The sequence below is a fragment of the Aythya ferina genome (assembly GCF_964211825.1).
Source record: "Aythya ferina genome assembly, chromosome: 4".
In the NCBI taxonomy this organism is placed as follows: Eukaryota; Metazoa; Chordata; class Aves; order Anseriformes; family Anatidae; genus Aythya; species Aythya ferina.
The window spans coordinates 17,352,636-17,379,772 of NC_140300.1; the positions used below are offsets into that span (position 1 = coordinate 17,352,636).

Below are 27,137 nucleotides of genomic sequence, written 5' to 3' on the forward strand. Positions count from 1 at the left end.
GTCAGTATCAGAGAACCAATATCTGTTTTAAAGTAGGAATGTATTTTCTGGACTTTTTGTATGTGGCTCTATTTCAAAGATTGCAGACTCTTCATAGTTGACTGTATACATGAAAGCTGCTGTGTTCCAGCATACTGGTGTATGTGTGCCAGGTTCACTGCACATCCTTTTCATTCACTTATGTTTGAATTCATAGATTGATTTATTTTTTAACACATATATTGTAGTCTTGAAAAAATGTTTCAGTAAAGTCATAAAATTTACTTACAAGAAATTTAAGAAAAACAAATTCACCCTATTGAAAGCATTTTTTTTAGTATATAATATTTTATATATATTTATATAACTTGTTAGGCTTAGCTGAAGCCTCTTTCTTGAAGTCATACTTAAAATGAAATGTCTCTCATCGCCTTCACAAAAATTAACAATATTTGGTACTCTTGGGCACAGGTAATAAAGGATATCCAGATTTTTGGTAGAGAAAGCTGAGCTCCTAAAAGGAGCTACAGTGAGAGGGATGAGATCATTCAAAGTAGAAACTACAAAATACTGAATGGTCAGTAGTTTATTTAACTCATGTCCCCTTAATTCACTTAGTGCTCGAAGAACAAATGTTTTAATTTTATGAAAGGCAAAGTAAAAATGCAGGCTGAAACTAATTCTAAGTGCCAAGCTCTGTTGGTAGAAACTCTTGAGTCATGAATGTACTGCTATTATTGTTAGGTTAATTCATGAGTTTGATTTACTACCTATAATTTAGATTTTTAATGTCTGTACAGCAGCATGTGCATCGTTTGTTAAAACTATGTATACTCAGTTGCATGGGCCGTGTGAACCATAGGTAGCAATAGAAACTCACGATCTAAGGTATTAACTGCTTGTATGGAAAGTTATGTATTAGTACAACTATTTGGCCTGTGAAGTATACTTATCAAGTGATGCTGAGTATATCCTTTTAAGATTGCTGTTGCCATTTAGGGAAAGACAAGCCTGTCTGAAGAACTACACCATCAATTAATGTTACATCATTGTATGGTATCACCATTTTGTATTATGTTGGGCATACAGACAATGTGTGATTTCATTGCACCTTTAGTTAGAGCTAGTGATTATTGCTTAGTATCTGAAGCAAATAGTCCTTACAAAAATATGAACAGATTTTTGTCCTTAATAGTTTCTGATTAGAGACTAACCTCCCAGTCTTTACAAGTTTTCCCATTTTATTATTTATTTATTTATTTATTTTTTGATCTGTAATCATATCCTTAGAGGATTAAGTCTGAACTATCTAACAAGGAGAAAGGGTGAATGAATTTTACTTCTCTTTTTATTTAACCATTTGCTCATGTTCAATATGTCAGAATTCCGTCATGTTCTCAATACTCCTTTCTGATCAGAAATGTAATCATTTCTTTGAAACAGTTTTCTTCCTACTACTTCAGTTTTGTTGTCTTTAATTCTGTTCTACAAAAACTTACTAAAGGTAAGAAAGTGTCTGTTTTTTTAATTGCCTTATTTTGAAAATGCAATAGATCTACAAATAATAAAATACTATTTTTATTTTTTTTTTAAACGTAGGTACAGTTTTCTGAGGCAGTGTTCAAATCAAAAGTTTTCCAGCATTTATTAACTTCTTTTTACAGTTGTATATTTCTTTTATACTGAAAACTTTCCTTCTACTGATTTGGGAATATGATTTGTGGGATCACATTTTTGTTGCTGTTGGATTAAGCTTTTTTTCTATTTCTTATTAAAATGCATCTTCACTCACCTCACTTTATCCCAGTGGTATAATCTTTTCTTTTCAGGATGTTTCTCTCACTCAAAAGTCTCTTCTAGTCTTCAAAGTGTGTGACTAAAATTTCTTCTGCTTAAAGATACTAGGACTTCTGGTGCTTGACTAACAAAAAGGAATATGACATTAAAATTGTATTGCTGTCAATATCTAGACCTCAAAAACCTGATTGCTCTCTCACTGTTTGAAATGTGGGAGCAAGCCTGTGGGTATGTAAGAGTCTTTCTCAGGTTATTTTGGTCTCATCAATAGTCACATTGAAGTTTAAGGGAACAATAGTTAAGTGAACTAAATCAAGTGGCTAAATAAAACTGAGTCTTGAGCGTGTATCTATCTACATTAGGGAATATATAGGAAAACCTTTAAATTGGAAGGGCCCTTATGTGGAACAATGGTTTAAGTATGAATAATCAGCCCTGAGAGACTGTTTGAATTCATCCCTAAGACTAAGAAGCAAGAAGTTCTGAAACTTTATGAAATTCTAAAACTTAATTTTGCATAATTTCTGTCCAGTAGCTTTTTTTAACCTTGTGGAATGTCTTGATAAATACATATTGACATAAGTAATGCTTAAGGGATAAAATAAATATCAGACTACAGTGTGCGGTCTGGTGGCCAGGAATACCCTAGAAGTAGTGGATTGAAAAGCACTGTGCATTGTGAACTTGGATTGTGATGAGGTTGTTAGGAGGAAACAGTTTTTTCAGTATGTTGCCTCGCTTGAATGGTAGGTGACATGTGTTGCATTGCTTAAAAACAAAAACCTGTTTTGAGTTTGAATTCTTGAATGGTATGACTGTATGCTCCAGGGCTGTCATTTATACATGTTAGAAAGAATAATCTGCACTGTGTGTTTAAAAAAATCATAAAGATGGAACGTATTTGTTTTGGAGAGGGGTTGTTCTGTTACCTATTGTTATATTACAGTGGACTTGGAACTTGTCACATCAATCTATATAGGTTTAAACCCTGGTCAGGATGTTCAGTGAGAAACTGAATAGACAAATAGGTATCTTCAAATTCCAATTTCCAATTCTTCTTTTGTAGTGTTTTATGTATCTTCTGTACAACTTTTTTTTTTTTTTTTTTTTTTTTTTTTAACTTTTGAGTATTTTACAGCTATAGACAAAACCATATGCCAAAAACAAATAAATAAAACCTGTAATGCCAAATATAAGTCGTGACTTTCTGAGTTTTTTGGCTTTCGTTTGATCAGGATGTAACAGTTTTTGTTGTTATTGAAATAGGTTATATAGATCTATTCTCTTATTACTTAACTAAGTTCATGTGTTTGCTATGTTTTCCCTTCAACAGTATTTCAAGGTCACAAAATGTTTGTTTGCTTCATTATACTGAGAGGAACACAGTTGGAGGAGGACTGAAGTTACTCTGAAGATTTTGTATTTTTTTAATTTTCTCATTTATGTGGGATAGAGTCCTGAATTAGTGGTTGATTACAGAAATTCAAAATAATCTTTCATAAAATGAAATAGGTAATACAGTCTGTTGGGGAAACCAGAAAATGTAATTAGTCCATGGTGAATTTACTGCTGGACCATGTCTCCGCTAATGGACCAGCATTACATAGTCTTTCTGGTCTTTAAAATCAGCTTGTTACAGCACAGGAATCTCCTCAAAGTATATGCATTGCATTGCTGTAGCACTTTATTTGTAATCTAACACAACCTTTTCTTTTTCTTTTTCTTTCAAAAGGCGCCTAAACAGAAATAACCTCCAGTTGCTTTCTGAACTGCTCTTTCTGGGGACACCGAAGTTATACAGGCTGTAAGTAGCCACAACCCAATAACTATTCTTGAAAATTTGGAGCTGATCTGTTACTCTGTTATGCATTAGGTTTTTGTCTTTTGCCTCAGACAGGGCTAAAATGCATTTAGGAGCAATGATCTTTTGGGTACTTCCTTTGACTACTTTGCAAAATTTTATTTTTTTTTTTTTTAGAATCTGATAGATGCAGATACTTGCATGAAACAAAATACTGCTTCATCCATGCCCCTATCTGTTAACAAGTCTTGTTGAAAGAATGCTATGTTTTTCTTTCTTTCTTTCTTTCTTTCTTTCTTTCTTTTTCTTTCTTTCTTTCTTTCTCTTTCTTTCTTTCTTTCTTTCTTTCTTTCTTTCTTTCTTTCTTTCTTTCTCTCTCTCTCTCTCTCTCTCTCTCTCTCTCTCTCTCTCTCTCTCTCTCTCTCTTTCTCTCTCTCTCTCTTTCTCTCTTTCTCTCTTTCTCTCTTTCATTTCATTTCATTTCATTTCATTTCATTTCATTTCATTTCATTTCATTTCATTTCATTTCATTTCATTTCATTTCTGTTTCCTTTGTTAAATGAGCTGCATGTCTATGGAGATTCTCACCCAGTGACATAGCACTGTACAAGCACTTTGTGAGGTTTCTGTTGTGGCTGTACACACTCGATCAACCAAGACAATCAGTGTTGGTAAATCATAGCCTGTGGAGATGTCTCTCCCAAAGAAAACACAGGTGGCAACATAAACTCAGGAAAAAAAAAAAAAAAGCTATAAAATCCTTTGTGATAAATAAAAAATATATCAAATTGGGTAATGAGTTGTTGTTTTGATTCTCTTCTTTGGTTTGATAATGTTTTACTCTTGGCAAGATTTTTAAATTAATGTTTTGACCCATTGGCAATTTGTAAGAATCTACTAATTTATGTTGTAGTGTAAACATGGAATGAAGTTCAGATACTGATTCCTGTATTTATCTACGCAATCACTTATTATTATTAAATAAATTTCAAGGTAACTTTGTAGTATGTTGTGTGAATGGAATACAACATGACATGCTTAAATAGGCTTTGAAAAAATTAGCCATCTTTTAATTGAAGATGTGTATTTGACACATTTCTTTAGGCTTTAGGTGAGAGTTCTGCTGTTGAAATTGTTGTTGAGTTTCATGACTTGTGTGCTTGGAAAAAAATGAGTGTAGGTGAAGGAAGGTGGGGTTTCTCTTATTTATGTTTTCACTTTAGTATATGGAAATGTTTGTGAGAACAAATGTTATAATGCAGCTTTGATTTTTAGGTGTTTATTTCTGTTCTAATATTGCAAAATAGTTCTTTTTTTCCCTTCTTGAAGTAATTTGAAATGGAAACTGAAAATGACTCTATTATTGTTGTAAACATTTAGTTCTTTGTATTTCTGTTTCTTCCCTCTGCTTTGGATGCATGTGTTGTTTCCCAAACTTCCCTGTAGATGCAATGAGTTGTTAAATTACTAGGCCAGAAAGCTCCTGAAGGCTTTTGTTCTGACAGAAATATTTTTACACTGCTATAATATTATAACATATTCATATGTGGTTTTATGTATTAACAATTCAGTCTCTTCTGTAATTTCTATCAGCAATCATGGAGATATTACTTCCATCAGGAAGGAAAATGAAAGGGATTTATGATCATTTTATTATTCCAACTGTAGTGTAAAGGTTCTTACCTAAATTTGTAAAAAAATTGAAATGAGCCATAATTTGCAGGAAAGAAATGGATGTAGACTTCATGCAAAATCATACTTGAATGCATTTAATTCAGAATTGTATATTTGATAAATGTTAGTCTTAAATCTATAATATCTTTTGACATAAAGCACACAACTGCTCATAGTGTATATGGTAGAAAGTAAGAGATCACTAGCTTCGCAGTATTAAATTTCCTCTGCCTAAGGGTTATTGTTGATCAGACCATGAAAATGAATGTCTGGTTATAATGTATTCATGTTTAAAAGAAAATACAAGTGATACTAAAAATCTGTGGTCACTTAACACTAAATTTGTAATTAAAAAAATATCAGTCCTACAAAAGTATTGATGCTAGTTAAATGCTCTTGGTCAACTTTCAGATTATATATAGTTTGACCACTATGAAGAATATTAAATCTTTTCTTAACTTTTGTTGTATGTGCTTATACATATTTATATCCAAATAAATACATTTTTAAGGACAGTTAAAGTTCTTCAATGATCAATAAAATGTATAATATTCTTTGGGTTTAATATTTATTTTTGGCATTTAACAGCTAATCAAACAGTGTGTGCACTGCAAGTTTTCAACATACTATTGAGCTTCTGTGAATAATAATTACCATTTGACCCTTGGCTGTAAATGAGATGCCAGGTGAAGAAGCACATATGCTTGTTGTGTAGTCTAAATGCAATATAAAAGAAAGAGGGTACACTGTATATGAATTATGATTAGACACAGTTGGTTGCCGCCAGCGGCCGGCTATGCTTTCCCTTTGCTGTCTGCTCCAATTTCTCTTTGGACGGGTTGAGAGAGCACTGCATGTTCAGGTCAAGATGTTTGCCTAGAAATAGTAGTACAGTTGCAGCTGTGTTTGCTGGAGCAGGAGACTAGTTTAAATAGCATTACCATTTATCCAGTCCATTAACAGAACTCTGTAAAATAATACCAACTCTGCATAAACTACAGGACACTGTAATAAAATTACAAGCACTTGTTGACAGATGGGAAGTGTAAGTAAAGGAAAGTGATAGGTTGAGAGTTTAAAAGAGACAGTGCATTATTTCCTATGTCTGGAGACTCTTGATTCAAAGGTAATTAAATGAATTATTTTTCAGGTTACTCTCACATTTAGCAGCCTTCCAAGAAATCTCTCTTGGAACCAGTTAAAATGGATAATTTTAGTCAAAGCAGAAACTGATTCTCTCATTAAGAGTTATCTGCAAAGGTGTTTTGACACATACATTTCAATAGGAAGTAGTATGCTAAAAATAGTATGACTAGCGCTGCAGGGTATATGAATCTTACCTTGCAAGATCCCTTTCAAAGGAAAATGTACATGAACCTCTGTTTTGACGCAATACTGTTAAAATATAGGTGCTGTTGTAAATCCCAGGGGGTAACACAAGTCCTTGTTCAACAAGTATTTTTCTTGCAGGAGCGGGATGCGTTGTTTTCAGTGACCTGTGTGCTCACTCAAGCTAACTCGTACAGCATCAGCAATGGTGCTTTAGTGCAGGGAGCTAGTGTGTGCTTGGCTGAGGCAAATGGATTTTGACTGCTTACTTTGGCTGGTTAGATCACAGCTCATTGATTGCCATTTGCTGCAGGATACTGAAGGCTGGGCCCAAGCTGTTTGAGGATTTGGTTTTAAAAGATAACTTTATTAATTAGTTGCATATAAAGGATTTTAAATGCCATGCACAAAGCTTGTCCCTTTTGATCTACGTTGCTTGCACTTGGAATGAGGTTAAGCTCCCTTACTGACCAATATTTTCTATATGACTAATAATGACAATATTGGCTTTGAAAAAAAAAAACAATATTTCTAGTGGATGTGGTCTGATATTAAATACATATCAGAAAGGAAAGGTATCTGATACAGCGCGCTTGAAAAGAAACACATTGTGAATAAGACATTTCTCCTCTAAAGGAAAAATCTTAATACAGTCTGATTAATAAACCCTTGGTTCTGAGGTATCTGTTAGTGACTTAAAACAAAACAAAAAAACCCTATCAGATAATACAAGAAGAAAAAAAAATCTAAAAAAATCTAAACATAGGAAAAGAAAATTGGAAAAAAATCCTCGGCCAGAACAGCAACAGCAGCAACAACAAACCACGCTGCATGGGGGGCCCTTGCAAAAATTCCTCCTGAATTAATTTCTGCCAGCTATGATTAAAGTGTGTGGTACTAGATGTGTCAGACACCATAGTTCTCTGCTTCATTTTACTCTTGGCCTCTTTGGCCCCTGCCACAATAAATCCCACAATGGTTAGGCAGGAATTGCAGGTTACAGTTGCCAGGGTTACCGTTGTCCAGCCGGACCGACATCATTACTCATTTAGCCAGCTACCCCGAGCGAGCAAGTGCTGCTGCCCGCTTCTGTTGCGGGGAAGGCTGCGGACGGCTGATGCAAAGAGGAGGAAAGTTCTCTGGGCGGCTTTCAGCTCTGTTTTTCCAGCTGCTGCAGGGGAACCTGTGATTTGCATCATTTGCGGTTATACCTTCTTTAGGTGTTTGCTGAGTGGTGGGTGGTTTTGTTCTCTTGGTAAAGGTAAAAAGCAGTCAGAGTGGAAAATGCAATCAGAATGGAAAATAAATAATAATAATAATAATAATTAAAAAAAAAAAAGTGGCGTATGTTAAGCAACTAAAGCAGTGACTTCTAAAATGTTTTTAAGATGCCAGTCTCATTGTTAAGGTAACTGTATTTGAGGCTTAATTCATGGATTTGTCACATCCCATCCTTTTTAATAGTAACCATGGCAAGTGAAACTGCAGTAGTAATTTTATCAATAAGACATTTATCTTTAATCTGGAATGCCTTAATGAGTAGAGAAATTGCTCATTAAAAAATGTTCATTATCCCAAAGCCTCCAAAATCTTACTCCAACTGCAGACAGGTGGCTCTGGATGTTAAAAATCCATTGATGAGCAAGTTTTCCCTTCTCAGAAAGCACTACTGGTGAATCCCTCTTCTGCAAGCGGATTGGTATTGGATCTGCTGCTAGATAAGAGTACTGGGTAGGTTCCCACTGGTGCGTGTGCTGCAGTGACATTAGTGTGCTGTGCGTTATTGCAGAAGTGTGCTGGATGTATAACCAAAAAAAATATTGCGGGAGGGGATTTTTTTTAACCTCTCCATGAATTAATAGTTCACCTTTTTGTTAGATCCTTCCTGATAAAGAGTTTCTTAGCCATTGGTTTCAGTTTTTATGGTTTGTTATGGGCCATTTTAGCAGTCTGTACAATACTACTTGATTTTTATTTTTTTTGTATGACAGATTTGAATTTTATACTTTTAAGAATAAATGAAAACAAGTCTTTCATCACACCAGTATTAATGACTTTTTTTTTCTACTGTAGTGATTAATTTCAAATACAAGAATGCTTAAATTGTTTTCTCTAAACAAATAATAGGTTCCCAACCAGTAAAGTCAGTAAGAACTTAGCAGTTCTAATACTGATGAACTTTTAATTACCAGCATTATTTTATTAGCATAATTTTTGTACAGTAAGTATAGTTCTTAGAAAATAAATATCTTTCAAAATTATTTTTATTAACAAAGAGATCCTAAATATCATATATGTATAAAAAATGTACAATTTTGGCTATGTTGTATTATAAGCCAGTAATTAAAAGGAAATCCCTAATTTAACACACAAGGCTAATTACTATTGCTTGCAGTGTGGATGCGCCATTATCATAGCGGTGCTAACTCAGTGCATTGTCACTAATTCGAAGTCTTAATGCCCTAATCTAAAATGTTTTCAGAGTGAATTTGGTCCCCTATGCTGTAAGTCTGCTGTCAGTTCTGTGAATTTTATTTTTGCTGTAATTTCAGTCCATGAGTAAAGACAGGACTATAAGAATACAACAATCGATATATATTAGATATATCAATGCGATATATATTAAATATATCAATGTTAAGGTTCATTACCTATATGAAGGAGCTGAGTAACTAAGAATCAGTTGCCTACCATGTTAGGTTTGTTGTCTCTCTTCTTTGGCATTCATTCCTGGTATGGAAAATCTAGGAGGCAAAATTCTGTAAGACATTATAAACTGATTTTTTTTTTTAATTATTTAATTATTTATTTTTTGCTTCTCTGTCACCTGTTCATTCTTTAATCTAGGGAGAAACATAAATCAGGAGCTTGAATGCTTTGCTTGAATGCTTTATGCAGCTTAGCTTGTGTGTGTGTGCTTTTTCCTCTTGTCCTATTACTTGCCTCTACCTTCAGTTCTCATTCTCTGTTGTAATGTTTCAAAACTGAGAACTCAGTTTACAACCTAGTGAGCAAAACAAATATTACTACAGCTTTGTTTCAGACATAAGCTCTACTTGTGTAAGGTAACAGATGGCAAGATGGCTATCGAGATTTCGGAAGTACTGCAAAAACTTGTACAGTGCAGCAGGTGATTTATTTTTTGAACACATAAATTAGAATTATATATATGCATTTCATGTGCAACTTGCAGTAGTTATATCCTAGCAACAGCAAGCATTCAGCCTTAGGTTTAGTTGAGTAAAAGTGTTGGTGGAACCAGGATGAACTTTTGAAATGTAGTTGGGAGAAAAAAAAAAAAAAAAAGAGTAAAATGTATTATCACTGTGGCAATTATTACTTAAACTTCACATTAAATAACTCTTCCTGCCCTTTAGTGTTTTAGAGTCTCTTAATCTATAGGCTTTTCATCAGCTATGATTTTTTATTTTTTTTTATTTTATTTTTATTTCCACAGCACAGCGTATGCAGCACAGCACAGTGCAGGGAGGGGAAAAAAAGGTGTACCAAACATAAAACATATAAAATTCAGATTAAACATTGCTAGTTGAATAGTATGGTATTTTTTAAATTGGAAACATTTTTTTTTTCTTGTTTCTCTTAAGATAGATGTTTGGTTTTAATTTTGGAGATAATTGGGAAGCATCTTTAAGTTGCAGTTAAATGTGTCTTTATTTCTTGCAAAAAAAGTACAATTTCATATATTGTTTTAATGGTGATATTTCATTTGCTGTGGGATAAAATGACATATCATTAAATCTTTACATAATCTGCATTACCAAAGCTATAATTTACTATTTTCAGAAACAAGCATCTGTAGGGATACTTCTATTGACTTTTTATTATAACAAACATTCCCGAACTGTTTATAGTTGCTTTTAATCTTAATTTGAAAATCATGTTAAACACCAAGGAAACACAAATATGGCTTACAGCGATTCTTCTGGACCAACACAAGTGTCTGTGGTAGTCATAATCTTTTATTGCTGTTAGCATTTAAATATATCTAATGTAAAAACATGAATCATTAATAATTACTTATTTAACCCATAGCACTTTTAAATAACATGGTGGTATTCAAATTAATTAAGTCTACTTTAGTAATTATGGCCTTGTTACCTCGACCTCCTTGGCCTCAAGCAAAAATAATTATCCTCTGTATTTTTGATGATATGACAGTAATTAAAGAAGTGGAGGATTGAGATAACTGCTTTCTTAATATGAAAATTAAAGTAACTGGTTTTGGATCACCTGTAACCATATTAATGTCCAGTTGGAATCAGTCTCTGGGTTGTTTGTGGAGGGTTAACCATGAAAGCTTTGGTAAATTGTGATATAGGAAACCTTTTAGGCAAGAGTTAAGTAGGAAACTGAATCTCAGTGAAGGAAGTAATGAAAAGTAAAAAGGCATGTCAGAGGAAATGCCATTATTATGTGGTGCAGAAACATGGTGTGAAATGTTATAAAGGGGACATCTGTAAGTCTCAGCTTGCACAGAATGGACGTTTAAGTGCAGCCATGTCATCTTGATTAAAAATAAATAAATAAATAAATAAATAGAAAAGAGGAATAAATCAGGCCAAGGGAAAATGTGAAAGTACAGAGACTTGTCCCTATGATGGTAGGTTTCTTCTGCAAGTGGAAGATTAAAGCCTGACGTAACTGAATAGCTCAGAAAAGTCCAAAGAAAGGTTGATTGCTTCCCCTCCAACAGTTCCAATTGATTGAAAAAAGCCTAATTTAAAGTTCTGTTTGTTCTGTGTCTTAAACCATCAGAATTTTCTTTTATTAGAACTGGGGGAATGCTCTGGAAGAGAAAGAATCCAAGGATAAAAAGTCATTGCAGGCCAACAATTGTTCCTAATCCTCACAAAATGCTGGAGAAATTAAATTTATTCTTTATTGCTCAAAGTGTTACCTAGGTCACTGGGCGATGGGAAAATTGAACTGGAAGTCGAGTAGGCACAATCTTTGTTTTGTGTCTAGATGCTTAACCTTAGACACGACAAGGCATCTTAGCGTGTTGTGGGAACTCGGTTCAGAGTATTAACACCAAGACGTTTATTACCCTGGATTTATAATAGGCTATGCTGTCAGTAGATGAAAATGTCGTGTTTACATTTCAGTGTTAAATGATCATTTAATTAACACCTAAGGAAAAAAAAAAAAAAAAAAAAAAAAAAAAAAAAAAAAAAACACTTGTGAAATTCTTAGCAGCTTTTATTGTTGGTTGTTGGTTTCCTTGGAGGTTTTAATATCCAAGTTACTCTGCAATTGCTTCTATAAGTACAGCTAGAAAAGACATTTATGAATGTAGTCAAGAAGGACAGACAGTTTAACCCCTGTTGACCCTTCATCCTGAATGTTGATTTATATAGCATTTTAAATGCATTGAATTTGTTTTAAAGCTTCTCTAAAGTTACTCACATAACATTCAAACAAGAGACGTGTTTTTCCTTTTAAAGTATGTCCCTAATTGTACATTCTGGTAAAGAGAATGTACGTGAAAGAGAATGTATATGAACTAGAATTCATATTTTTCATAGAAAAGTACTTACAAAAATAGAATGTATTAACAAAAAATTTACAATAACTTAATATTAAGATAATTTTTTTTGCAAGATTTGTCTGTATGATCTTAATAGGAATGTGAGATTTTATAAGAAGAAGGGTTATGAAACAGTACATCGTGCATTGGTTGTAGTAGCTACCATCTGAATTTTTCAAAAGGAGTAGTAAATTGGCAAGGGAAGCAACATTACTACAAAAATGCATATCCACTTTAGGCAGCACTGATCTACTTTCATATGTTCCATTGTATCAAAGAAAGTCAAGGCTATCTAAAAGCTTTAATTTGCTCTTGGTCCTTAATAATGCTCTTTGTTGTAATGACGATCTACAAATGCTTTTTGCAATAATGTTCCTACAAAGCATGTTTGAATAGTTTTTTTGCATCCTGGAGCTAAGGCTAGATGAAATGTTCTTTGTTAAAGAGCAGCTGCTCTTCAACTGATTTTTTTTTTTTCCATAAATATTCTGTAGTAAAAACTGAAATTACAGCTAGGTTGAAACATTGTATTTTTTGGAGTTTTTTTTTTTAGAGGCGTGTTTTTAATCAGACTGACAGGCTTTAAAACCCCAACTTTAAAGCATGTTAGTAGGTTAATAATAAAAACACAGAACAGATTAATTTAATTATTGATGACACAATTTTTTTGGTATACTCTTTCTGATGATCATATCCTTTACACATGTCAATAAGTGAGCAAGAAAACTTAGGAATCTGCTGATACAGTAGATGTTTCTTTTCTCCACACAAATGACATAAAACATCCAATACTTGATGAGATATTACAGCTGCAGTGTGAGTTCTATCTGCCAGTGAGATGTTTTGCACAATTCCCTAAATATATTTATTAAATTGAAACCTAATATTCAGATACAGGCTTGTCAGATGTATTTGCATTTGCTTTTCTTGAAAATATTTGACTGTTTGCAGTTAAAGCAGTGTATTCCCTTTCAGCTAGTACATTTTTTCATCGTGTTTAATGGGAGTTTCTGCAATACCTATTCCTCTAAATTGTGACATCAGGTGAAAGAATACTTGGGATAAAAGAGAGCCTTCCCCTGCCCCATACTTACATTACCTTCTCTTCACAATACAGTCCTGCAATAGATTTTAGTTTTATTGAACTAGTGAATAGTTAAAGTAAGTATGTAAGGAAGTATGTAAGTATGCAGGAAGATGCAGACAACTTTCCACAGACAGACTTCGGCTGAAACCATGGTGCACTGTGTGGGATGCAGAGTCCCAGTGTGTAGGCCACATCGATTATCTAAGCAGCAATTAAAGGGACTCTCATTACGGTAAGGATAAGGAAGAGCACAAATAGACAAAGTGCAGTGTTTGGCCTCAGAGAGGAGAGCTGAAGGAAGGGCTGCTGCAAGGGACAACCGAGCCTGTTGTCTCAAACCTTGTAAGACTATTGGAGCCTAGGCTGGTGGTGTTATTTGGGAAAGGCTGCTTATGAATACAGAGCGGAGTTTATTCTCTCCTGCAGACACTTGAGGGGCCGGCTCTGCTAGCGGCTGTTCAGGCCCACCTCATGGGGAATAAAGCTGGGACTTGCTGAACTCTTTTCATCTTTACAGCCAGGCCCAGGTGCAGGCCCTTCCTGGCTCAAGGGTGTTTACAGGACCATGCTCTGAAGGCTTCTTTCCATGGCCCTTAATCTTTAAGGGAGAGAAAGAAGGGGCTGAAATGGGGGGTAAATCTTTGGTTAAGTACTCCTTGAGGATTTGCAGGGTAATGCATACAAGAGACAAAATCCTCGCCTCTTTCTTTTTTTTTCCCCTTCTGTCCAGACAGTTCAATGACATTTTTATTTTTATTGTGAATGTCTAATCCATAGAGTTGTACAGAAGGGCTGCTTGCACTTTATAAGGTAGCACTTCAGAGTGTGCGTGAGGTTTCATGGCTGTGGTTCAATGCTTTTATTAGTACTTTAATACAAGGGAGATAGAGGAAACATCAAGCCTCTTTTTTTTCTTCTTCTGTGGATTTTTCGTAGGAATTCTGGATAGCTGGAAGGGATTTAGGTAGCTGTTTGACCTCAAAACTGAAAAGGTTGCATCTTGTAAGTTCGATAAGGCCCACAGGGAAGGGTTGCAAAGATAGGATAACAGCTAATGTAATGAAAGGGTATTTGTAGTAGCTGCTTCTAAGAGTATAAAGATATGAAAGGCTAAATGGAGAGAAAAAAAAGAGTGTAAATATGTATCTTAACATGGGGGGAAAAATCTGAAAAGCTTAGCAGAACTAGAGAGAGTAATCAAAGTGAATTACAAATAAGACACACCCAAACATATGCAAACGCTTCATGAAAGCAGCGATATTTTCTGAAATTAGAGAAAATTCCTGTTTGGTCCTTAATACTTCTACGTTAGTGTTAAATGTAGTATGTGATTAGTTGGTTTTATCATGTTCTGGTTTTTATGAATTGTGCGTCCTTTGTAAAAAAAAAAATAAGAATCTGGCTTCCCTCCTTAATTGTAGTAATGAGTTTGTAAATTCAATAGAAGAAATGCTTTTGTTTTTTTCCGTTTGTCAAATTTTACAAAACTTTTCCTACGTTGTTCTTTGTTATCATTATTTATACCTCTTCCATCACTTATGTCTACAAGACAAAAGGACAAAATAATACCACCCAAAAAAGCTCCTTATATCAGAGTGATTTTATAGAAATGAAAAAACAGAACTCTTACAAAGTGGAGAGCCTACCAAATCTAAATAGGAGTGACTGCTGCTTCTTACCAGGTACACTGTCTATAGCAGAGGTGGAGAAGCCAAAAGTTTTCAGCTGACACAAAGTGCAAAGATGGTATATCCTGTCTGAATTTGCTTTTTATGTAGGTTTGGTAGATATATCATTTAAATTTCATAGAGAAAAAAAAATTGTAACTGAGAGTAGCCAGATTTGGGGGTCTAACTGCCAAAGCAGATCATTGTCACCATTCTGGCTGATAACAGTGGCTTTATTTGTGCAAAAGAACATAATCTTACACCATTTTACGAGACTTCCTGGGACAGGAAATAATCAGAAAATTGTTACAGCTATGTTGGGGTCTAAAATAAAGAGTACTGTTAGTAAAATTTGTTCACCTAGAGTGCCATATGAACGTGAAAGTGAATTCTGCAACATGCATTGTACTGCTACCTTTACTTTGTAATTTTACATATTAATTTACAATTAAGTTCAAAGCTGCTGGGGTATGGCCAGTTGTGCTACAGACTGTTGAAGTTTTAGATAAGGTGCTGAGCTGAAATATTGGGTCCATTGTCTTTCTATCCTGTTGATGACTGATCTAGACTGTGTAAACAGCATACTGATAAAACTTGTTAGTAGGGATAATTTAAAAAAAATAAAAACAAAAAGAGGAAACAATAATAAGGGATTTAAACATGAAATAAATGAAGTATGCCAGAATTGTTTATCCTGTGTGGATGGGCTGGGGTATGTGGAAAATGTGAAATACTTAGGTCAAAATCAAGACTGATCACAGGAGACACAGGTATTTTATGACACTTAGTGATAATAAGACATAAATCTACAGTGCAGCATGGAGCAATAAGATTGTGCAGTTTTATGCATATGTATAACAGACACTACGGGAAATGGAAAATACAAAAAAAAATTGAACTACACTATGTAGCTCTGCAAAACCAATGGAGAGGTTGGGTTGTTTTCTTCTGGCTAATGTTGTGGAATATGCACTTTTATTTTATTTTATTTTATTTTATTTTATTTTACTTATTTTATTTTTTATTGCAATGCCTAAAATCATTTCACCGTGATTTTGGCTAAATTGAGTTTTGTTTGTTCTTGTAATCAGGTTGCAAAAGCTTTTTTTTTTTTTTTTTTTTTTTTTCCTCATCCAAATGAAATAAAAATGAATGGGATTTAAATTATGGGGAAGGCTTTAAAATAAATATGTGCTGTTAGCTTAGTTATGTAACAGTTGAATAGAAGCAGAGTAGAAGCATTGTGTGTGCATATACAGAGTGAGAACAAAGAGCAAAACTAGAGAAATGTAATTGAATTAAGAGGTTGGTTGGTCAAGAAAAGATTTCTGTGATGAGTTGCAAGTCTTTGAGATGGGTGACCTAAGAATGATCATTTGGCATACAGTCGGTACCCTGGTTAAAATACTAGTAATGCTTCCAAAGTCAATCAATTCTTATTAGAGAAGTGGAACTTGACAGTCTGCTGAAATTATAAATTCACAAAATTTAACATTTAGGAGTAAGAATGGGTATTGGATTCACTCTGCAAGAGCAGGAAATCAAAGCTTTCTTTGCCATGAATTTTATTCACTGCAGGTGTCTGTTATAATCTGTCTTCATAGTGAATTTATTCACAAAGGAGACAAGTGGGGAGAATGGCCTAATTCTATTTTACAGTATGACAGCTTGCACTGTTATGCTTTATGTAATGTATTTGACTAGGATGGTGAAATAGTCAGAAGGAGCAAGCATTGCTAGTAAATGGTACATTTTATTACTAGATAGGCTCTAGACAGTGAGTTGGTAATAGGTACAAACTTATAAAAACATTGGGAAGCTAAAATTTTTACCTGAAAGTGGTGAATACTGTATTTGACAGTGTAGATTAGAAATCAGCTGATGGCTGTTATACTTGTCTTACAAGAGCTGCAGGTCATCATGATAGCTTTTAACAAAGGAATCTATCAGTCTAAAGAGCCTGCCAACACTGGCAGAAAAGTGTTGAAGTGTTATTAGTGTATTATTTCAAATGCTTTCTTCTAAATAAATTCAGATTAGAGTACACAAGGATTTTTGCATGTTTTAATAAACAAAAGGAGAAAGAATTTTGTATCTAAATGTATCTAAATAAAATCACAAGGTTATGCTACTGTTCCTCTAACAGACTTGAAGGTTTGTTTACGGAAGTGAAATACTGTTAGCATCAACACAACTTGCCTTCATGTATTCCATGGAAGAGGAATTTGAGTGTTCATGCCTTTTATGCATGCAGCAAGGCCTTAGTGTGTGATATGTCAGTGTGCAAATATATTAGCAAGGGTAATTGTTTGGGCTTTCATGATGGTGTTTAAGAACATAGAATCATAGAATGGCTTGGGTTGGAAGGGATTTTAAAGATCACCCAGTTCCAACCTCCCTACCTTGGGCAGGGAGGGACACTTCCCACTATACCAGGTTGCTTGATGATAACATATGAACAACAACAACAACAAAAAAATAAAAATAAAAAAATCCACAGCCTTTGAAGTAGTCAGAGTAAAGATATATTGCAGCTGGAGATGCCTCTCTTAAAAACATTTTTGAGCTTGTCCAAAGGAAACTAATCAAGATAAATATTATCTGTAAATATTACCTGCATTAATCTTGCATTGTTATTTGTTGAATTAGATGTATGTGTTTGGAACTTAATGCCTTCATAGAATAAGAATGTGATAAAGGATGCTATAGTTCCAGAGTTCTAGTTCATGGTTCCTTAGCAATGTAACATTATTTGACTGTGCACTTGGTTGAAATCGGAACCTTAGACTTGTTTTTTGTAACAGTATTCATTGCCTCTTTTTTTTTTGTTGTTTGTTTTGTTTTGTTTCTTTCCCCATGATCTAGCTGTGGGTGAGCTTGTTTTGTAAGAAAGTCTGCTGTTCTTAATCTGCCTTTTTGTTCATTTTACTTGCATTTTTTAATTATAGTCATATGACTTCGTATTGTCCATTGTGTTTTATTTTGGCTTCTGAACTCAGAATGACTTTCCAATTACTTTGCTAAATGCAAATGTTGCAGAAAACCTTTTAGTGGTGTAACATCTCACCCTGCTCAATACTAGTGCCAGGTCTCATGAATTTGGCAAGTATTTAAGCAAAAAGTAAGAGTAGTTTTGTATCTTCCAAAGAAGTTACAGACAAAATGATCAATGTATCCCTACTGCTCAAGTATGTGTTCATAATTATTTTGATACTCTAAGGTTAATGAATTTGCTTGGATCTGCTAGTAATCTCTTTCATTTTAATGTCAGATGTGGAAAATCCTGGGTCTATTTCCTGTAAAATCGGTTAGGAAAAGAAATGGAATACAGAAACAAAGTTATGACCAGTAATTAAAAGCTAAATGAATAAAATTAAATTAAAAACAAAAAAAAAAAAAAAAAAAAGGAAAAAATGTTTCAGTTTAAAAAGTTGGGTGGTCCGGAAGATTGAAAGGATGTTCTGACTTTGGTGTCAGTTCCTTACCAGTGGAAAATACTGTATAACCAGAAATCACATTTTAATTGATGCTTTGTTTAGCTTTATCCTTAATTAGAATATCCTGCTGGGTGTAGTTTTATCAGCAGTGCTTTGAGATTGTGTAATGGTTAAAGAGGATTACACTACGTAAAACTTTCCAGATAGGAGTGTCATTTTATTTATTTTATTATTTTTATTTTATTTTTTTTTAAGAAATGTGGTGTGAATTAACTAGTTTTGAAAGGAATCGTGGTGAGCTTTTTTTTTTTTTTTTTTTTTTTTTTTTTTTTTTGAGGGGGGGAAGGAGAGGGCTTGAAGAACGTTTGAAAAATATGGTTTTGTTTGGTCTTTGTTTTATTCTTTTTGTTTTGTTCTTGGATGTGAAGTTGGAGATGTGAATCAGAAGAAACCGCTCCAGAATGTATGAACCATAAGGGGAAAGTAAGGCAATATCTACATTGAAGTTCTATATAGAATTGGTACTCCGAAGTAAGCCTAGGTAGTGTTTGAACACATGGGAATTTCTTAAAATAAACACATCCACAAAGGGAAAATGTGATAATGACTTGATGATGATGAGTGTCTGCTGTTACCGGTCCAGTGAGATGCAAGTGCCAACACCCCATCCTCTACACTATGATCCAAATTGTAATGAAGGAATTTGGCAGCTCTGATGCCTTTATGTGAATGTATTACCATGGCTATGAAGATAAATATTTCCAAAGTGGAAATACTAACAAATATTTGGTCACTTCCAAGCAGATTATAAGTGAAGAGGCATACTAAAAGAACCAAGATAAATAAGAAAAGGAAACATATCTTCTGAGTACGTGTGTTCCATTCCTGCTTCTCTGGGCTTGGTCTTTCCTTTTAAAATCAATATATTTAGACAGATAGATGCATTCTTTGTGAAAGTTGCATGCTAGTTTCTTAATTTCTTCCAACTTCCTTCCTGTTCTTCCCCTTCTGTGACTCTCCTCTTATGCAAACATCCCTGATTAAAGCCTGAAGCTTGCTGGAAGTTTTCTGTTCTGTATTGCAGGCCTGCGGGCTGTCCGATACCACAAACTATCTACCAAAGTGCAAGATTATTCACAAGGGCAGGCTCCCCCTTGTGGGTACAGAGCTGGTTACTTGCCAGCCTTTCATGAGCTCCTTGGTGCTTCATGAATTTAACCTAAACTTTTTTTTTTTTTTTTTTTTTTTTTTTTAAGTTAATATCTTTATATAATTCCAGAGTAATTTTTTGTATCCTCAAGTAGCTATCACGGCAGACTGACCTGAAAACTAACTCAGAAAGCAGATTTATGGAATGGGAAAAATACTGACAGAACACAAAGATCTTTCCTATTTGTGTTGCAACCCCTTTTCCTTCTTTTTGATGTAAACTATTCCTGTATAAACTAAATACATTGGCTTTTTCTTAATATTCTGCCTAGCTTCTCTGCTAAATAGGCTTGTGTCCTGTAGGGTGGATGTCTACCATATGGTGCTGATACCTGTGGTGAGTATCAGCCCTTGTGGCTGGCAGATTATTTCGTGTCGGGTTCTCTGGGTTTCTGTGCCAAAGGTTAGGGAGAGCTGTATTGCTTTGGTTAAGATGAGGTTGTCTGTCCTCTGTTTTGAATTATGATGCACGATTCTGCAATGGAATCTGGGCTATGGCAGAATTTAGAATTTCAGAAATTAAAATTTTGAATTTCAATGGTAGAATTTAAAATTGTTAAAGGTAGTTTTTCCAGTCTCTTCACTTGGCTGACTCCTCCTTGCGAGGTGTTCAATGCAGCTCAGTGAGTGACTTATTTACAACAGCTTAAGAGGCTTTTCTCTTTGCCCGCTAGCCCAAGCTGAGTGAGTCATCTGAGATCAAGCTGTTGACAGAGGAGATGCTTTCAGAGCTGCAGATGGCACTGCCAGCATCTTAATGAAAGCTGGTGCCAAGGCAAGCATATGAAAATGTAGGAAACAATACCGTAAATTGCATGTGAATCTTAAGAAATAGTGATGTGTCTGTAGATGAAAGATGCTGTGCATTTTTCATAATGACAAGAAAATTAATCTTCCCCACTTCCATTTCCATCAGAGCCAGCTTCCAGTCCTGTCTTTAATGCCTACAGTTAATTGGGCTGATAAATCAATCAACACAATTTCCTAGTATTTGGACATAGTCTCTAAAGTGAATAACTATCTGGGGGTAACATGCTTACCTCTTGAAATTCAAAACCCTTCTAGTTCTTCCAGATTCTCTTTTTTTTTTTTTTTTTCTTTGACACTACTAGCCAGTACTTCTGTAATCTACATATACAGGATTCTGGCTGAGGGAGCTGAACTCTATATCTCTCCATTATTCTCGATTTGTTCTCATTACCCAAGTTTTTTGGCTGCTCTTTTCATACATTTTTTTTTTCAGTGTGAAATGGGTAAGATGACTGTAAGAACGTAGTGGCAGATGATACCACCAAGTGATGTAGCCTGCACATTGAGCCAGAACCAAGAAACATTGCAAATTATATAACTTCCTATCTTGCAGATGGTCACTTGAAAATGCTGATGATAGTTCCCGGGGATGTTGTTTAGCTGTAAAATATCTGTAAGGCATTTCAGAAATAAAGAATATCTCCATGCATTCATCTCTCTTGCACGCCTAAATTATGACAGGTATTAATTCCTGAGTCATCATCCACTTTATATTTGGAGAAAGATGCTATGGTTTCTCCTGTATTTGTGGACAGATATTTTGGGTTATGGACTTTGTTGTTGTTGTTGTTGTTTTCCCTCCAGCTCTTAGATCTTAGAGTTTCAGGGTTTTCTTTTTCTTAATGAAACACAGGCTTGTCAATTCTGAACACAGAGTCACAGGACAGGGAATATTTCCATGTCAAAATTTTTATTTCCTCACCAACACAAGCTCTGACAGTGTATAATGCACTTAAACCTGTAATTTGACAGTGTTCCAGCTTAAGTTTCCTGGGCAGTCAGGAGGAAGTTCATGCTAGTCAAATCTCCTTTTTAAATATCATGGATCAATGAAAGAAAAAATTAGGTGCAATGAAATAGAGGATCATTTAATGGATAAGGTAGCAATAATTTCTGATGACACTTTCTTCTTGTATAACTTGTCAGAGCTCAGGGCATATCATGTTTAGTCATGCTTCTTCCATTTTTCAGTTATCACCTTTATCAGATTCTTGGGTACAGTGAAAGCTTTTTGTCTTCTCAATTTCTTCAGCATAATATTTCTAATATTTTTATCCTTTCTCCTTTGCTGTAGTGTCCTGAACTTTGATGTGACCTTAATTATTGGTGACTTTCACCATTGATAGACACAGTGATATCTAGACTTTTGTCTTTGCTGGAGAAGATGACTTTTTTCCTCCTGAACAATTTCCTTTTCTGCATTCTTAATGGAAAGTCTGGTTAGTCTAGCTTTATTATAAATGATTTCCAAGACACTTTGTATAAAAATACATATTTTCTTTTTTACTTTCTATGGGAAACATTGTGTGGAGGAGAATAAAAATTATGTGCTTGACTTAGAAGGCACTGCCCCTATTAATAACACATTTACCTTTTTTTTCTTTAAAAAAAAAAAAAAAAAAAAAAAGAAATCATACCTGAAAAATAAATATCTATTTTAAATAAATGACTATAAGTGATTTTACATGTAACTTCCAATTGCACAAGGGTAACCATGACATTACTTTTTGTTCCTTGTGCATGTTAGTAGCTTTAATTTAGTAGATTTGTTAAATGTGTCTGTCATTGTGTTAAAAATTTTAATTACTGAGGTTTGTGAAAGTGCTTCCAAATACAAGAGGTATTTGTAGAAAGCTGGATAGATTGACAAGTGATTGACAGGGTAAATAGTCCCACTGTGTTCTGATATCCCATGCTGTGGTGCAATGCTACAGATACGACATAAGCCTCAGGAAGTAGCTGCAATCCAATTTTTATTAAATTCTTAGTAGCAATGTATCTTGACATTATTGTTAATTAGCAAAATAAGTGTACCACTATTTTTAATTCTTCTACTTAGAGAGCTAAACTGTAATTTTGCAGTCCTATAACATGCTAGTATAACTTAATAGTGGTATGTTCATCGGTGGAAAAAATCATACGAAAAAAGCCATGTTCCATATAATAACTGTAGACTAACACTGATTGTCCTAATCTGCCTTCAGAACAATAACTATCAAATCTATGAAGCTCTTAATTTTTCAAAAAAAAAAAATAATAAAAAAGTACAGTTTTACCTTCCTCTCACCCTCTCCTTCACCCCGCCTTCATGAAGGGGAAAAAAACAAAACAAAACAGCACCACAAAAAAAAAAAAAAAAAAAAAACCAAAAAAAAAAAACACACACACACACACAAAAAAAACCCACAAACTAACACAAGAAAAACAAACCTCTAAAAGCAGAAATGCATTTGTTTGTTCACTGTGAAGGTCTTTGCTTTGTAAAAACCGGTAAATCTGAGGATGTTTATTGACTCTTGAGTGAAGAAAGTAATTCTCTCATTTTGAAGGTTTTGCAGTTATAACTTAACTACATTTCTTCTAGGGAGCCAAAAGGCAGCCAGTGTAACTTTTATGCAATGTTAGAACTTAATCTTAAAGAATCACATGTGGATCAGGGAGATGTATGCCTGACACATCTCAGGTTAAGGGGGTGTGGTGGTTTTACTCAGCCGGGCAGCTGAGCTCCACCGCAACTGCTCTCTCACTCCCCCTTCTCAAAGGGAAAGGGGAGAAAATACGATGAAAAGGGCCCAAGGGCTGAGATAAGGACATGGAGATCACTCAATTATTGCACAGGCAAAACAGAATCAGTATAGGGAGATTAAAGAAATTTATTGCCTATTACTAACAAGCTTGAGAAGTGAGAAACAAAGAAAACAAACTAAAACTACCTTCCCCCATCCACCCTCTGCCACCTCCTTGACCCAGGCGGCACAGGGGAACAGGGAATGGCACGTCATCTCCACTGCTCCTTCATGGTCACTCTCTGCCTCTGCCCCAATGTGGGATCTTCCCATGGGATACCATCCTTCCCCAGTTGATCCTGTGTGGGCATCCCACAGGCAGCAGCTCTTGGAGAACTTCTCAAGTAGGGGCCCATACCATGGGATCCGTCCATCAGGAGCAAACTGGTCCAGCACAGGTTCCCCATGGGTGGCAGCTCTCCTCAGACCCCCTACTCCTGCGTGGGCTCCTCTCCATGGGCTGCAGCTCGAGCCCGGGGCCTGCTCCTGCGGGGACTCTCCATGCGCCTCCTGCAGGCCACATCCACATGCTACACCAGGGGTTCCTCTCAGGCTGCAGTGTGGGGATGTGCTCCATGTGGGACCCATGGGCTGCAGGGGGACAGCCTGCTCCACCAGGGGCCTCTCCACAGGCCACAGGGGAACTTCTGCTCTGTGCCTGGAACACTTCTCACCCTCCTTCTGCACTGACTGTGGGGTCTGCATGGCTGTTTCTCACTCCTCTCTCCCTGCTGCTGTTGTTTAGCACTTTTTCCCACTTTCCTAAATATGCTTTCACAGAGGCACAAACAACATCACTTATTGTCTCGTCTCTGGGCAGTGGTGGGTCCCTTTTGGAGCTGACTGAAACTGGCCCTTATCTAACATGGGACAGCTTCTGGATTCTTCTCACAGGGGCCACCCCTGCAGTGCCCCACTATCAAAACCTTGCCATATAAACACACTACAGGGGGCTGGCAATGTTAACTGCTAACCGGATCTTTTGCTGTTTTGAAGTCTGTCTGAACCAGACTTCAGATGTGTTCTCAAACTGGACCCTCATTTCATGTAAGTAGCTATCTTTTCCATGTTGCCTAGAGGTTTCACACAGTTTGACAACTTGCTTTTCATTTCCTTCTGAATGGGTCATGGCCAAGTGTCTAACTGTGTTAAGAAATATTGTAAAGTCAGGCTCAAAACTCCTCTTCACCTTTGTTAGTACAGAGAAGTCTAGATGTTAAGTGAAGAAAGACTTCTCAGGGTTCTACTGTGGTATTTTTTGTCGTTCATTTGTTTTTTAAAGCAATATCTTTAGGCTTTACCCTTAGCCATCTCTCTGCTAAATTTAATGAGCATTTTCACTTTGCATCTTCCTAAAATGTCAGTGTGGTGCTCTAACCTTGCCATGTAACTTAAGAGATTTTGATCGTGAATGATTAGATAGTGAACTATGTAGTAGGCGTTTCCCTAAAAATACACCTTTTGTGGCTGTAAGTATTAAAAGAGCTGGCATATGCTAGTGTGTTCTGCTGAGTGTAGTGGAGAAGAAATAGCTGAAAATGTTGTGAAAGGGAAATGGAAAGTGGATTTTGGGAATGAAATCAAAGCTATTTCTTTATACAGTACATGCTACTACCTGGACCTGTCCATTTCCTTCCCCAGTGCTTTGGCAAGTAGCTTCAAAACCTGTAGAACAGAGGCAGCATGGGCCTGAGCTCATTCTGTTGCCTCTTAGGAAACTGCTGAGTGACTGGAGCTGCTCAGGAGGATGGGGGTCCCGAGTAGAAGCTGAAGGAAGAGCGTTCATGCCCCTTCCACTTCTGAAGAAGCAAGAATGCAACTGAGAAGAGGAACACAAACACTCTTTTATAGAAAATATAAATAATTGATGAGAAATAATTGATGAGCTCTCAGATTTTTGAGAAGATTTTTCTGGAGGGTGCTGAAAAGAAATACTGACTCTCTTCCTAAAGGTCGTTGTTGTAGAAAACTAGCTTTTTAATTTTTTGCCTTTTGGACATGTTGTATCTTTTCTCCAAATGTTTATGATCCAATGTTCCTACTCCTTCAGATACTTCAGATAAAACTAATCCTCCTGCATTAGTTGTAAAACCTTCTTGGTTTTACAGAGGGTGACTGAATAAATTCATTGTTAGGGTAAGGGACTTTTCATGAGAGGGGTAAAACAGAACAGAGACCAATAAAACTTCATCTATAAATAAAAGTAAGAAATTATTAAATTGAGAGTTGAGTGACTTATGTGTTGTAGTGTTGTTTTTTTGTTTGTTTGTTTTGTTTTGTTTTGTTTTTATGCTTTGCCAAACATTTCAGCATCTTAAATAGGTTTTACTTTGGCAGTAGGTATGGGAGAATTTTTCTTCAAGCATTGTTATACTTGAACTTTTCACAACAGAACCCAAGTATTTTAATGACAAAATTACTAGGTCTCTTCTGATAACTGGAGTTGCAAAGGCAAATAGTCTTATTCCAGAATCTAAAACCTTCCTTATCAAGAAAAAATCCAAAATAAGAAAAAACTCAGAAGCATTTTTTCCTGTAAAGAAGCATTTTTCCCACGTTATGTGCATTAGTGTCTCTAGCATTCAGTGATACTTAATATGAAAATAATTGAATTTTCAGAAGGCTGTGTCCTCAAAGCTACCTGAAACCTGCAATAAAGAAACTTAGAAACTATCAACATCTAAAAAAATATATATGAACACAGAACGTAGAATTAATATGATTAATTTCTTGTACTTCAGAATGGTGTTGAAAATACTTTCTGTTTTCTGATTTCACTAATGGATGTCTCCATTGAAAATTAATTCAGAATTCACAAATTTATATATAAAAACACTTCATTAAGAAACTATTTTATCTGAGTTGGTGGAATCGTGTTGTCTGATATCTTGTCATTACGAGTTGTTGTCTAGGTGAAACCATCTGCATTAATCTTCTAAACTGAAGAATATTTTAATGTTAGAGTTTATAAGCTAAAAAGTATGAGGACTGGTTCTCATACTCTTTGGTCCTATTTCTGTAATACCTTTAATAAAATGTGACTTAAGTAACACTGCATTTTTTTTTTCCATTGGAGCACACTAAGACTCTTTTGTGGGTCATGGTTTTGCAGAGAAATGTCCCAAACTTTAAATAGAGGTGGATAATAAGATTAGAAGTTAAAGCAAAGAATTGTAACTGCCACTGAAGGAATAGCTTTGGTTACAGAAATGCAGATACAATCTTGTGATTTTTGCAATACCAGTAAGACAAACACCACCTATTTCTTAGCAAAGTCTTGTTCGTCTGGAACCTGGATATGACTGATGTAGAAGAGGGAGAATAAAATTATTAGTTTGGCCCAGGTGAAAGAATGATAAAAACAGTGAAATACATTTTTTTTCTCTTCTTTGTTTGGCTTTTACATGCTTACTGTCATTCACTTTCCCTTAAACTAAGGTCAATACCTTGCACTTGCCAGCCTGCTCGCATTCTGGCTTGCATCAGGAATAGTGTAGCCAGCAGGACCAAGGAGGTGATCGTTCCCCTGTACTCTGCTCTGGTGAGGCCACACCTCAAGTCCTGTGTTCAGTTTTGGGCTCCTCACTACCAGGAGGAGCCTCACTACATTGAGGCCCTGGAATATGTCCAGAGAATGGCTACGAAGTTGGTGAAGAGCCTGGAACACAAGCAGCTGAGGGAACTGGGGTTGTTTAGTCTGGAGAAGAGGAGGCTCAGGGGAGATCTTACTGCTCTCTACAACTACCTGGAAGAAAGCTGTGGGGAGCTGGAGGTCAGCCTCACAGATAACTAGTGATAGGACTAAAGGGAATGGCCTCAAATTGCACCAGGGGAGTTTAGGTTAGAAATTAGGAGACGTTTCTTCTCAGAAAGAGCACTCAGATATTGGAATGGGTTGCCCAGGGAAGTGGTGGAGTCACAGTTTGTGGGAGTGTTCAAGGAAAGGTTGGACTTGGCTCTTAGGGACATGGTTTAGTGGGTGATATTGGTAGTAGGGTGGTAGTTGGACCAGA

At 35.5% G+C, this 27,137-nt stretch overlaps 1 protein-coding gene across 6 annotated transcripts in view; it reads left to right on the top strand.

The window, feature by feature from the left end:
* SLIT2 (slit guidance ligand 2) overlaps positions 1-27,137 on the top strand; it is a 257,772-nt gene that overhangs the window by 17,736 nt on the left and 212,899 nt on the right. For all 6 annotated transcript variants that reach the window (XM_084518845.1, XM_084518846.1, XM_084518849.1 and 3 more), the window contains exon 4: positions 3,509-3,580. In XM_084518845.1, the coding sequence (XP_084374971.1) occupies positions 3,509-3,580 (72 nt within the window). The remainder of the gene's footprint in view (positions 1-3,508; positions 3,581-27,137) is intronic.